General features: G+C 48.1%; 1 protein-coding gene across 1 annotated transcript in view; it reads left to right on the top strand.

Moving 5' to 3' along the window:
- Positions 1 to 14045, top strand: part of MYO18B (myosin XVIIIB) — a 221074-nt gene that overhangs the window by 73808 nt on the left and 133221 nt on the right. The window contains exons 20-21 of the mRNA XM_030859841.2: positions 1106 to 1215; positions 11401 to 11466. Of these exons, the coding sequence (XP_030715701.2) occupies positions 1106 to 1215; positions 11401 to 11466 (176 nt within the window). The remainder of the gene's footprint in view (positions 1 to 1105; positions 1216 to 11400; positions 11467 to 14045) is intronic.

Genomic DNA, 14045 nt, shown 5'->3' with positions numbered 1-14045 from the left:
CATGGATTTGCCACATGTACCCACCATGACTCTTCCTCATGGTTCATTCATTTGGCTTGTTGTAAAGTGAAGTCTCAAAATGGAGTGAGATTTCACCAGACCTTCTCCCATCCAGCCACTTGAGGGGTCTTTTTAAGGCAACTGAGGATCTACCACGCCCCTTGTATCCAGGGTGAAGTCCAAGCTTCGAGGTCTGGAATTTGATGTCAAGTTCCTTGGGGACCCAGTCCCTGCTTGTCTTTCACCTCATTGTTGGTTACTCTCACTGGATTCGTTATCATCTCTGTCTGGGTTTGGATCCCATCTGGGAGAGTTAGGGTTGACTTCACTTTGGGCTACGTGACTTGAACTCTCTGGGCCTCAATTTCCAATCTATATAATGGGTGTAATAATACAGTCCCCAGAGTGTCTGTAACACAAGGAAGTTGTTATCCTAGTGTCTTGCACACATAAAAGCTCAGTAACTGCTTTTGCGATGACTGTGAAAAAAGCCTTGTATCTTCCTGCTGTGGCTCCTCTGCCTGGACTTCCTTCCACACCAAATCCCCTGGCACACTCTCACGGCCCTTCAAAGGCCGGCTCAGACGTCACCTTCTCTCAGTAGCTTTTCAGATGCCACTTCCCACACAGAAGGGTGCAGCTGTGTCCATCCTACATGTTAGATTTAACATGTAGATACCGTCTGATGCAGCATTTCCCACATGCGGTCTGTGGGGCGGTAAAAAGTATTAAACCAAAAAAAATTTTTTTTCCATGGTCCAGCAGGTTTAGAGAACCCTGGGTTAAGCGAAGCTAATCAGGGCAAATTCCCTGCAGAGGGTCTGGAGCCTTTGACGTCAGTGCTCACACAGATTGTGACCTTCGGAGAAGCAGATGAGGGGGCAGCTTTTTCAAACTTTCATTGGAGCCTTTTATAGGGTCCTTGTTCTGGGGAATGCAGTTGGGAAATGCTGATTGAACCCAATTTCTTAAATTAGCAAATGGGGAGACTGAGGCCCTAAGACGTGAGGGCACACAGTGAGTAGCAAGGCTGGGAGCAGACCCCTGGACCCCTGGGCTGGGCTTCTCACTTGGATTCTTTGTTCTTCTGCTCCCCCCACCGCAGGCTACGCTGACCACATGGGGCTCACTCAGTTCCGCCGAAGATTTCAGGTGCTGGACCCTCTGCTCATGAAGAAGCTCAAGTCGGCCCCCGAGAGAGTGGATGAGAAGAAGGTATGTGGAGCCAGGTGATGGGGGTGGAGGCCCCAGTGCTTCTGTTCTGTAGGGATGGCCCCGGGGGCAGCTGGGGCAGCCGGGATCCGAGAGCTGGGCCTTGGGGGCTAAGGTGACGGTGGCATGAGCTTTGACTCAGACCCCTGCTCCAGACTTCGCCCGCTGCCATGTCACTTAGGACACTGCCTACCGCAGAATGGTCCTTCTGAAACCCTGCATGAGGAAGTGCAGGGAAAGAATTAGAGCCACGAAAAGAGCAAGTCCCAGCCAGGGGGGCTCCTAGCAAGATGAAAAGTCGTCATTCCCACCCATAGGAGTGTTCCCCTCGGCACCAGCACCCTGAGATATAGTCTATGAAAAGAGGACTCTGTGGTCCCAAACACCCCCCTCAGGGTCTTTGCACTAACTGTCCCCTCTGCCTGGAGCGCTTTTCTCCCCAGTCCTTGCCTGGCCAGTGTCATTGTCATCTTGCTATTCAGATCTTGGCTCAGATGCTCTTCTCCATCACATCATCTTGTTTTAATAGTTGCATAGCACTTATCCTTATCTGAAATTATACACAGATTGCCTGTGTGTTCTCTAGCTCACAGCAAGTGTTCGATAAATTTCCCGTTGGATGAATGAATGACTACATGTACCTAACCTTGTTATTTCTGCCCCTGGGTATCTCCTTTCTCCATCTCTACTGTAAACTTCTGGAGCCGGAAGTCTTCACCGCTAGTGCCAAAGCCTCGGTAAATGTTTCTATTGAGAATGGCCACCGGCTAATCAATGATAGAGCTCTTCAGAATTTGCAAAGCGCTAGTGCATCCTCACAACAGCCCTGCAAAACAAGAGCTGTTACATCTCTTTTATAAATGAGGAGACGTGGGCTCATGGAGATGGATGATTCCCGTGAGGCCACACAGCCGAGCATTCTTGGGTTTTGTCCTTGAACCCAAATTTCTTGATTCCAGGGAGTGCCTTTGGGAAAGCCTGGGCTCCAGAGTCAAACAGACCTGCAGTTGACTCCCAGCTGGGGCTGTGTGAACTTAAACGAGTGAATCCATCTTTCTGCCTCAGTTTCCTCATCTGTAAAATAGGAACAACAATAATACCAACTCCAGCGGGGCGTTTGGAGGATTGTATGTAATAGTGTAATTGATGTGCTTGACGTAGGGCCCGGCATGTAATAAGGGCTCATTATATATGAACTGCTGTCAGCACCACCATCATCATCTTTCAAGGCCAGAGTGATGGCAGCCAAGCCACACAGGCTGGATATTCACAACCGTGTTGAGACTCCCCCTCCAAGTGAGTGTGCCCGTGCATGCCTGAGCTCACTGAGTCGTGAGGCAAGAAGAGTGAAAAGAGTCACAATTCTTAAGTCCTCTCTGGGCTCGTTTCTGCAGCAAGGGCCAGGGCACAGGCCACCTCCTGCAGACAAGGCGGCATTTCTCTGTGGCCCTCCCGAGTCACCGTGGGGAGGGGACCTCAGACCCAAGCTGGTGTGGAACAAGGCTATCCCTGCCGACCCATCTTGGAAACCATGAAACTCTGCCTGGCTGGGTGCCACCAGCCACTCTGTACCAAGCTTCATTGGGGTTCTTTATCCTAGGTCCCCCCCCCCAGTCTTAATCTCCGTTCAGAGCATCTGGAATGGAACCATTGAAAGGGGCTTGGGCTCCTCTGCAGTTGAAAACAGCACAGAAGTGGGGCGTGGGGGAGCTGTCTGCGGGGGCAGTGGGGGTAGCATATGGAGGCATTTCTATTCTGGACGACTCAGCAGTTCTCTCTTGTAGCCAAACCGAAGCCACCTCCATACACTCGCTGGAGGCCTCGGAAAGTGGAAAATTACAAGTGGAATGGACTTGGGAGTTTTTGCTGCTTCTTATTCTCTTTTTATTTGCTCACAAATTTCATTTGCTGCAGCATAGGATTTTGGTAGCAACAAAAGGAAACGCCATCCTGCCTCTTATGAAAAAGCTGATAAATATTCATTTGCCAGGCAACATGATATGCCATGAATTATACATGAACACGTGCTCGGGTGGGCAAACTGTCAGCCTCTGTGTGCAAAGCATTTAAGACCTCAGGATTTAATAAGACAAGTTTGACAGCTAGAAAAGGTCAATATTATCATTAGACACTAGACAGCAGCAGAGGGAATTCATTGTCAGGGTGTGAAATGGGCCTCGGTGCATCCCTTGTGTGGCCAACACGCACGTGGTGCTCAAACAAGGCTCTTTCCCAGTGAAGTACTCTCATTTGGAGGGGCCCTGATGGATATGTTGTGCTCCCGAAACAAAAATAGTGTGTGCCTCTTACCACAGACGCACAGACCCTCATCACGAAATATCAGGCGTAATGTGAAAAGGTTACGGCCCTCAGTAGGTAAAGCCTCCCTGCTCTGGGAATTATCCCCACTTTACAGCAGAGGCAGATGAGGCTGTCACCCCCCCCCCCCAGCTGGGCAGTGGGGCAGTGGTAGAGCTGGGATTTGAACTCAGGCTCTCAAATTCCTCACATAGGGCTTTTTACTGTTTATTGTGGTAAAATAGATATAACATAAAATTTACCATCTTAACCATTTTCAAGCATACTTAACCATTTTTAAGCATGGTGGCCTTAAGTACATTTGTATTGTTGTGAAGCCACCACTGCCATCCATCCATCCATGGACCCATCCATCCATCTCCAGAACTCTTCATTTTCCAAAACTGAGGCTGTCCTCATTAAACACTAACTCCCCATCCCCCGCCCCCCAACCAGCCCTTGGCAACCACCATTCTGCTTTCTGTCTCTATGAATTTGACTGCTCTAGGGACCTCATATAAGGGGAATTATCTAGTGTTTGTCCTTTTGTAACTGGCTTATTGCACGCAGTGTGACGTCCTCAAGGTTCACCCATGTTGTAGCACGTGTTGCAGCACATTCTTAAAAGAAGAATTGCTTTCTTTTAAGGCTGAATACTGTTCCATTGTGTTTATGTAGTACAGCATTTTGTTTATCCATCCTCTCTCAGTGGACACTTGGACTGCTTCCACCTTTTGGCTATTCTGAATGACCCTGCTATGAACACAGTGTACAAATATCTCTTTGAGACCCTGTTTTTGATTCTTTTGGGTATATACCCAAAGTGGAATTGCTGGATCATCTGGTAATCCTATGTTTAATTTTTTGAGGAACCTCCAAACTGTTTTCCGTAATGGCTGCATCATTTTATATTCCCCCCCAACGAGGGTTCCAGTTTCTCCACATCTTTGCCAACGTTTGTTATTTACTGGGTTTTCTGTTTGTTTTGCATTAGTTATCGTAATGGGTGGGAGGTGGTATCTCACTGTGGTTTTGACTTGCAGTCCTCTGATGGTCAGGGCTGGTGAGCATCTCTTCATGTTCATACAGGACTTCTGAACGGGAGCCTTTTGAAGACAGAGTATTTGGTGAAGTTTTGTATAGAATGTGCTATCTGTGATGTTAATTTAAAGTAATTATTATTGATCCCATCCAGCTGTAACCAGGTGCCTCCTTTGCACCAGGCCCTGTGCTAGCTGCCAGAGAGACAGGAATGAACAGAACACAGCTTCGTGGGGAAGAAAGATGAAAATGAGTAATTTCCAGACAGAGGGATAGTTTTGGGATGCCCCAGGAAACACATCTAAAACTTCGGATTTTTGCAGCAGGGGTGAGGGTGGGACATTCAGGGAAGACACCTCAGAGCAGATGATGATTGAGTTGAGCTTTCTGGGACAATTTCGAGGAATCAAGTAAGAGAAAGTACAGGGCAAGCCACATCGGGAACAGCATGTACAGAGATCCAGAGTCACGAGGTTACGTGGCTAATCTAGTGTGGCTGGAGCATAAATGCTGCCAAGTGTCAAGAAAAGGGTCTGAGGTTGTTGGCAGGGGCCAGACCACAGTCACTGTTAGCAGAGATAGAGTCTGGGCTTTATCAGGTGGTCGGTGATGGTTGACCAAAAGGTTACCAGCAGGAGCACAGCTTTGAAGACCAGATCGTTATTATTTGAACTGGCTTAAGCAAAACTATGAAGGGAGTCAAGTCCACTCTGGCCATTCCTTGGCCCTCTATAGGGAGCAGTGTTCTCACGCTGACTTCCAGCCGTTGAGGATGCCCATCTCTTCTAGACACCCAGGCACCTGCTCTGGTCTCCAAAATGACGCTGTCTCCTCTCTCTAACCATCGTGGGTCCCGTTCCTCTCTCCCAGGTTATCCCATCTGGTTAAGATTGTGCCTTAACCCACACTGAAGCCCTCCCAGAGTGACCTCAGGCAGGTTCCTGGAAGAGCTCATTCGGTTCACCTTGGCGGTGTCCCAGATTCTGGTCCCTTCAGTCTCTCTGCTGCTGAGGCAGGAATCGCTAAGTCTCCCTGATCCCATGATAGGAAAGCCCTGGGCCCACCGTCTTCCCCTGAGTCTACAGTGATGATTGATTTTAGCCAACCAAATCTGTGTCCCTGGGGACTTGATCTGAACACACCTAAGGCATGCCAGTCTGTCTTCTCAAAGGCAGCCACTCTTCTTCTGTCTTAGACCCTGGTAGACACTCCCGATTTCCTCTGAATTTGTCTCAGAGTCCTTTTCTGCTGGGAAGAGGCCCCTGTGAGCGCGTGACTGGGGCAGAGGGCTGGGGGGAGGGAGAGAGGGAGCTGTCCGTTCTCATGATGCTAAACGATTTTTACAGGGCTTTCCATAGCCTTAGCCCTCTGGAATTTATTCATCTTCCTTCTCTTTCTCACCTTGCTGTCCTCCTCCAGTTTGGGTCTACTGTTTTAATAACTTTACATGTTTTCCATTCTGTGTTAACCAACCCAGTTATATAAATATGTGTGTGTGTTATTTATACGTTCGTCCATATAGTTTATGCTTTGTGCCAGACATTCTATTTACAGTCTTGAGCCTATAGAGTTAAAGAACAGAGATAGAGTCCCCACCCTTATGGAATGATTTGATCAGTGTGTAAGTGAGAGTTTTCAGTGGTTAAAAGCATGTGGTCTAGAGTCAGACAGACTTGGGTTCACATCCTGGTATCTGCCATCTCTCTTTCCATTCATCCGTGCCCCATGATGCTTGATAGCTGTGTGACCAGGGACATCATGTGATAGGGCATAACAAAGTGCCTGGCACATAGTAGGTGCCCAAACACATGGCAGCCGTTGGGTCATGGTGTGGGTTTCCTGGAGAAGGTGCTGTACTGACAGCAGCCAAATGGTGTACTAGGAGAGCATCTGTCTCCACAGACGTGGGTTCCCTGCAGCACACTACCTGCTGAGGATTGAGCTGGGGAAGCTCTTCCCAGCCATGGCTCTTTGTGGTTCCTGGAGTCTTCCGCTGCTTGTCTGGCATGTTCAGCTTAACGTGAGATGTCAGACTGTGTGCTTTTTATTGAACATTGGAGAGAAAACTCTGTGCAAAATTCCAGGACACAAAAGGATTCTGCAGGTGGAGGCATGAATTGGGTTTCTCCCAGGTACATTGAAGGGCTCGTAATTTGAGCCTAGAATGGTAACGGTGAAGGGTGTGCCATCACTCCACAGTGCCAGAGGGGCTTATAACCTCAGGACCTCTACCAGTTATTAGTACTTATTGAAACTTAGCGTGTGCCAGGCGTGATATTAAGTGCATTATGTACATCGTAAGGGCTGCTTGGAAGTCTTTAAGTCCAGCATCCGAGCCCACAGAGGGCTTCTGTTGACTGCTTTTTGCTTTTCTTGGGTATAGGTCACACTTTCCAATTTCTTTGCGTGCCTCGTAATTTTTTGTTGAAAGCTGGCCATTTTCAGTAATATAAAACTGCCTCTAAATTCTGCTCTTCTCCCAGTTACTTGGTAACTTATCTGAACTAGGGTTATGGAGTCTGGCTCCCCCACGTTGTGAGACTGATGCCATCTCCTTTCAGTTTGTTTCGCTCTTGTTTTTATTATACATTGTGGTTTCTCAAGAGCTGCCCCTGCGTCAGCACAGCTTAGTGGTCAGGAGAGGTTGTGGTCAAACATTCTGAATCTGTGAAGCTTTTATCTAATCCTTGCGGTCCTCTGTGTGGGTTGGAAAATGGATCCGACATTCAGGCACTTACAGTGCGCCACAGACTTTGCTTTCTGTGTGGCTCTTTCCCATGCTTTCTGCCTGTGCACGTGGCCTTATATTTAGGTAGGGTTATATACATGCCTAAGGCTCTCTCAGTCCCTCCCGTGCATGCGTGTAGCCTTCCAGATTGCCAGGAGTCTATGGGAGGTGCTCAAGGCCCACTGTGACTGTCCTATTCCCTATAGCTCCTTGTTATAGGGACCTGGCTAGTCACTGGCCCATTGCTTGCCCCTCTCAGGGTAACAGTCTTAGGCTGGCTGTGCCATTGACTTTCTCCATTTGTTTGCTGCCAGGAGCACTACTGCTTCTGACAGTGTTCCTGGGTGTGGGATTTCCCCTTACTTTGATCCTTGTAAGTCAACCCCTTCTGGCAGCAAAGTGGATGGTTTTCACAGCTTGCCTCGCCCTGGTAGGACCTCTGCAGTGACAGAGCTTAGTGGGGAGTGGAAGGGTCTTGGCCATGATTGCCATAAACTCCCACTCTTCTTAAAGGCCCAGTAGTTTCTCTTGAATAAATGTTTCTCAATTTGCTGCATCCCCTTGCTCAATTTCCAGAGTATCAAAGTTGTTGTTTTTGAAAACTGTATCCATTTCTGTCATTGTTTTGTGGGGAGAGGATTTGTCAAGCTCCTTGTACTGACATTCTGGAAGTCTCACTCCTTCACACTGCTTTCGTGGTCTCATTAAACCGCCCCCACATCCTTGTAGCATAGGCGTGACTACTCCTATTCTCGAATAGGGCACCAAGAGGACCCGAGAGGAGGAGCGGTGTGCTCAGGGTCCCACAGCTAGCGAAAGCTGGAGCTGTCCTGGATCGCAGCGTCCGAGGGCAGAGAACAGGCTGAGTTCTCTGATCCCCTGGGGTTGTGTCATGTGATGTTTGACAAGTCCTTTCATTGCACTCGACCTCACTTTCTTTCTCTATAAAATGGGCATAAAACTTCCTGAGATAGTCACAGAGGTTTGAAAATTAGATGAGTTATGGGTAAAGCACTCAGAGCAGTGCTCAGACCCCAAAACACAAGGGAAAACTCTTTTTTTGGAAGCAAAATGGCCAACATTTTACTCAGCCTTCCATGCCGAGAGGTTTTACCTCAACTGTTGGGACAATTCAGATGGGTTGGCTGATTCCATAAAGATGCGGAACAAGGAAGAAATTTCTTACAGTCACCTGGATTTTTGCCCTGTCATCCACCAACTGGCTGTTGGGCAGTGATTATATTAGGTAGAAACAAATGAAATCACTGGTATTTCACCTAAGCAAGTGACAATTTCATATGGCTCGATGTAAGAGTAATATTAATGTTGATAATGAGAGCAGCTGAGTACAGAGTCACTGACAAAGTCCTTTTCATGTACAGATCCTCAGTTAATTGTCCCAGCCCCTGTACCGTCTAGGCAGGGAATGTTAGCATCATCTTGCAGGTGAGGAAAATGAGGGTCAGAAGCACAGTTCAGTGCCCGCAGCCACCTGTTCACTCTGTCCCTTGGACCTAAGCGTCCTTATCTGTACAGTGAGGTCAACAGGACAGAATATCTCCGTGAGGCCTAATGTGCTTGGCTACACAGACATCTAAAGGGCTCTAAGAAAGCAGGGAGACGGAGAAGAATCCCTGGATCTTGTGGGGACGGTTGTGTATTTTGGCCGTGTTTGGGGTACACCTGAGACATGGAAGCTTCGTCCGCATTCTGCAGCACCACCGCCATCTTATCCAAGAGAGAGGCCGATAGGACCAGCTCCGGGACATCAGGACAGGCTCAGGATGTTTACTCAGTGCCTACTGTATGCAGCTATTTTGTGAAGCCCTCCACAAGCACAGCCACAGAGTCTTCCATCATAGCTGCCATTATTTCCCCCCATTTTTCTGAAGAGGAGCCTGCAGCTCAGAGTAAAATGCTTGTCCAGGGTCACACAGTTCGTGAGTGGTTAAACGAGAATCTCAGTCCAGGTGGATCTAACTCCACATCCTGATTTTTTCCTCCCACACGTGCGCTCTGGGCGTTAACTCGAAAGTAGGTTAGAAAATTGTCACCAGCTGTAGGCTTCATTTCTTTTCCACCCGTCCATCTTGTTTTCAGCCAACGTTTATTTTGTTTTCTTCTTGTGCAGAGAGAAAACAAATGTTGTAGTCTGGATATGTTGGTTTTATGCGTTCTGCTGCCTATAGCTCCCTTGGAACATTTTTGGCTAAAATGTACTAAGTGAAACCACTGAATTTTTGGAGGGGGCGCTATGGAATGTTCCTCTCAGAGGTCAGAGGAGGAAACTTCCCCCCAGATTACAGCCTCCGAGTAGGCTTTTAATAAGCATTTTTTTTTTGTATCTTAGGAAGTTTTCTGTGATGCCGATGACCCGTGGAATTGAAACTCATCTACCAGATTACTCTGTCTCATAACACCTTTTGCTTCTTTGAGTGTCGCAGTTACTTTTCTGACAGCCTATTCTGAAGATAGACTTTGTGATTTCCGGTGAATGGAAGGTCCGTGAGGGGGTGGTGTGAGGGTGCAGCGGGAGGAGAATTGGCAGTCACCAGGGAGCCAGGCACGACCTGCATTCATCTGAGGGTACAGATCTCTGGCAGGCTTGTTTCAGAGCCTGCAGGCCTAGACGACAAGAGGAAAATTCCATTCAATGGCTGGTGGTTTGGCTAAGGCTGCATCCAGGGATCTCTGAGTGAATTTGTTTCTCCTGGAGGGGGTGGCCTTTCTCCACACTCCCCCCAACCCTGCCCCGCTTCTACCCTCACTGGGTCTCTCTTGCTGGGCGTTCCCTCATTCAGTCGTCATAATTATTGAGCTCCTACTGTATGCATAGAACAGTACCAGGTGCAGTGGAGGAAACAGGTGAATTAAACACAGGTTCTCCCTCCCTAACCTAGGTCAGGAACACAGGGTTAAAGGCCACGCCATTTATTCACACATTTGGGAGAGTGAGGCCGTCTCTGGCACATGTGATGAGAAGGACAGGGTGCTGGGGAGGCTGTCACGGGGGACACAGCAGGTAAACTCCCCAGTAGCCTAGGGCCCTCTGCAGCTGTCTTGGGCCTGGGAAGCAGTCGAGACATAGGTGTTGCAGTGTGGCCCAACACACCTTGGTTCGGGTCTGGTTCGGCCCATGTGTAACTTATAACCTTGGGGAAATGCTTTCATTCTGTGTTTTTAAAATGGTGGTAAAACATAGGTAACATAAAATTTGCCATTTTAGCCATTTTTAAGTGTTCAGTTCAGTGGTGTTAAGTGTATTCACACTGCTGTGCAGCCGACACCACCATCCACCTCCTGAATTCCTTCGTCTTGTAAAACTGAAACTCTGTACCGAGTAAACACTAACTCCCCTCCCCCTCCCCAAAGCCCCTGGCAGCCGCCATTCTACTTTCTGTCTCTATGAATTTCGCTGCTCTACGGACCTTATGTAAGTGGAATCACAGTATTTGTCCTTTTGTGTTCGGCTTATTGTACTTAGCATAATGTCCTCAGGGTTCATCCATATTGTAGCATGTGTCAGAATTTCCTTCCCTTTCAAAGCTGATTAATATTCCGTTGGGCGTATACACCACATTCTCTTTATCCATCCATCTGTTGATGGACACTTGGGTTACTTCTACCTTTTGGCTACTGTGAATGATACTGGCATGAATATGAGTGCGTGCGAGTATCTGTTCAGGTCCCTGCTTTCACTTTTTTGGGTATATATCCAGAAGTGGAATTTCTAGATCATATAGTAACTGCATGTTTAATTTTTCGAGGAACTGCCATAGTGTTTTCCGTAGCAGACACATCCTCCATTTAGTTTTGCATCTGTGGTTTTCTCCTCTGTGAAATGGGCATGGTAGTATGACGACCTACCTAGGGTTGCTGTGAGGCTGAAATGAGGTGGTGTCTGTGAAGGTCCCAGCAGAGTGGACGGCACACAGTAGGTGCCCAGTACGTGCTCATCCTCTGCACTTACCTGAGGAGGTGGAGCTCTGTTAGCTCACAGACACGTGGGGTCACCCTCTCTCTCCCGGTGTATCCCTCAGCCATGCAGCCAGCTGGCCTTCCACTTTGGGAGTCTCCTGCCCTCAGCCTGTCTTCCTCTCTAACTCTCCTCTTTTTCCCAGGCTGTGGCAGAGCTCCTGCAGACCCTGGATCTGGAGAAGAAGACAGTGGCTGTGGGGCACAGCCAGGTGAGTAGAGCTTCTTCCTTTTGCCGTTCTACCCATGACATCAGGGACGCACGTGAGACCTGAGTCTTGTCCTTCCTCAGCATCCACTACTTCTGTGTGTCTCCTTTCCACCAGACAGGGCTGAACACAGGGCTAAGTGATCTCTGCCCTTGTTATGTAACAAGGCTCTTAAGACAAAATGTTATAATGCGGGAGGAAATAACATTGGGGAATATCATTTATTAGAGGTAACACTCCCAGGGACCTCAGTGGCCTGGAGAATTAACATCTGGACTTCAGGTAGGACTTTTGGAACCTCAGAAACACCCATCTTCACTCCGAGCCTTGTAACTTTTGCTTTGCAACCAACTGTAAGACAACAGCCGTCCTAGCGGATTAGCAGCAGTAAGTGAAAGGAGAGGGCATGAGAAGAAGGCACGTGATTGTAGGGCTGAGCGGCGTAGATTTCTCCAAGCTGGTGTTGAGCCAGAAACGCTTCCAGAAAAGTTGAAACGTTTAGAGAAGAATTCCATGGAGCCCTAATATGCTCATGCAGCTTGTAAGTTTTCAAGAGGGAAAAGACAGTGTTTAGGGCTCCCCAGATGATCTGCCCCTGGAACCCTCACCCTTTTGTTTTTGTGGAAGATGCATGACCACCTCCCAGAACTAGCGTTCCCTGGGTCATGGTGTGGGGAGTGGGGAACAGAGGTTGGAAACTCAAGGACCAGGAGGAGGGCAGGGCAGTAGGGACAACGTTTAGAAATACAAACTGGAGAGAGAAGAGACCAAGGGACCACCTCCCCACTTGGTTATCTACTGATTGATTAATGGCACCCAGGAAACCTTTGTCAATTAATTGCCTTCCACGTTCAGGTACCCTGTAAAGTGTTGGTGGCATTATTGGCCATTAGTACCTCTTGCAAAGTGAAGTGTGCTGCCCCATCACACCTCTTTCCTCGGAGAGCTCACAGTCATTCACGCTGGTCATTGCCCCCTGGACACACGAGCCTCTCCCCGCAGGCTTCCTGGTCCTTCTACAGCCTGTGGTTGAAGCTGTTAGTCTGCGTGGTTCCAACCTGATTGATCCTGCTGGGAGCTGGCAGCAACTCTGTGGACATTTCCAGTAGAGGAGATAAACCCCTGGGTTACTGGGCTCCCACCACAAGCCTGGTGCTATGCTAGGCAAATTCATATATTATTCCTCTTTTCCCTCACAGTCTCTCTTGAGATAATTACAGTATCCCTTCTTCACAGATGAGGAAAATGTACCTCTGGGAAGTCAGCCCCTTTTCCAGGTCCTCTAGGGAGCCAGGAGCACAGCTCCCATGGAAACGTGTACTGGTCCAACCCCCAAGTTCTCTTCAATACGCTGTGGGTTCTGTTGTTTCTTAATGGAAATATACAGCAAATTCTTTACACACAGATGTTTATGGTCTTGAATCAGAGGAATTCTTCTTCAGCTCCAAGAACTTCATCCTTCTAGACCAGTGGTTCTCAAAGTGTGGTCCCTAGACCGGCTGCAGCAGCATCACCCGAGAGCTCCCCGGAAACAGAACTCTCAGGTGCCACCCCAGACCTACTGATTCGGAAACTCTGGGGATGGAACCCTGCAGTCTCGGTTGTAACATGCCCTGTAGGGGATTCCAGTACATGCTCAAGTTTGAGAACTACTGTTTAGATAAATTACTTAGTTATTTCATGAATTTCAAAATCAGTCCCTGTGATCCCATCAACTATTGCAGAGCAGGGAAGAAAACAGCAAGATGAAAAGTCACTATACAAAGTCTCACAGTGGCGAGGCAAGATGTCTACCAGCCAAAAACATCCCCGTAATAAAACATTATTATTATTAATACTTGGCATTCACTAAGAAACTGTCCAGAGCAAATCAAGGTCACTGTGCCCTTTGGGAAGCCAGGCAAGGCAATAGACTGAGATCTTTAAGGGCAGATGCAACTCTCATGCTTTGCAGGGTTCGGCACTTAATAGGTGGGAAGGCTGTGAATAGGGGAAGAGAACAGGCTGACCTGGTCCACACCCAGGCCCCACCACTGCCTAACTGTGTGAATCTTGAGTAAGCGATTTAGCCTCTCTGAGCCTCAGTTCCCGCATCTGTAAAATGGACCCACTGCTCTCTACCTCCCAAGCTGGCTGTGAGACTCAGTAAATTGTCCTTTAACAGGGGCTGGCTGTCATCATTTGTGGCAGGCATTTGCCAACGGGGTCAGGATGCTTGTCAAACAGGATAGCGTTTTAATGTTTAAAGAATTAAACTCCTCTAATCTGGAAAATTACTGAGAGACGGGTAGCTAATTCCTCAGCAATACCAAAAAGGAGAGTGGTTGCCATATTAGATTTTTAAACCTTGGCTTGCCTAACTGGCTTCCAGAGATCCCTTAAAGATAGGGATGTTGGGATGTTACACTCTGCGTGGGCCCGATAAGCAGCTGGACCCCTGAAAAGTGAATAATTTAGATTTTTCTTTGTGATTCTCAGCCCCCGGTACCTTATCGAAGCCTGAGCCGAGGGCCATGACATTTATGAAAAAGGTGGGATTCCACATGCCGTCGGCCTTCTGGTCGGAGTATGCTCTTAAAAGA

Source organism: Globicephala melas, chromosome 13 (assembly GCF_963455315.2).
Source record: "Globicephala melas chromosome 13, mGloMel1.2, whole genome shotgun sequence".
NCBI classification, from domain to species: domain Eukaryota; kingdom Metazoa; phylum Chordata; class Mammalia; order Artiodactyla; family Delphinidae; genus Globicephala; species Globicephala melas.
Note: the sequence above shows the minus strand (reverse complement) of the source record. Positions and strands in the feature narration are given on the sequence as shown.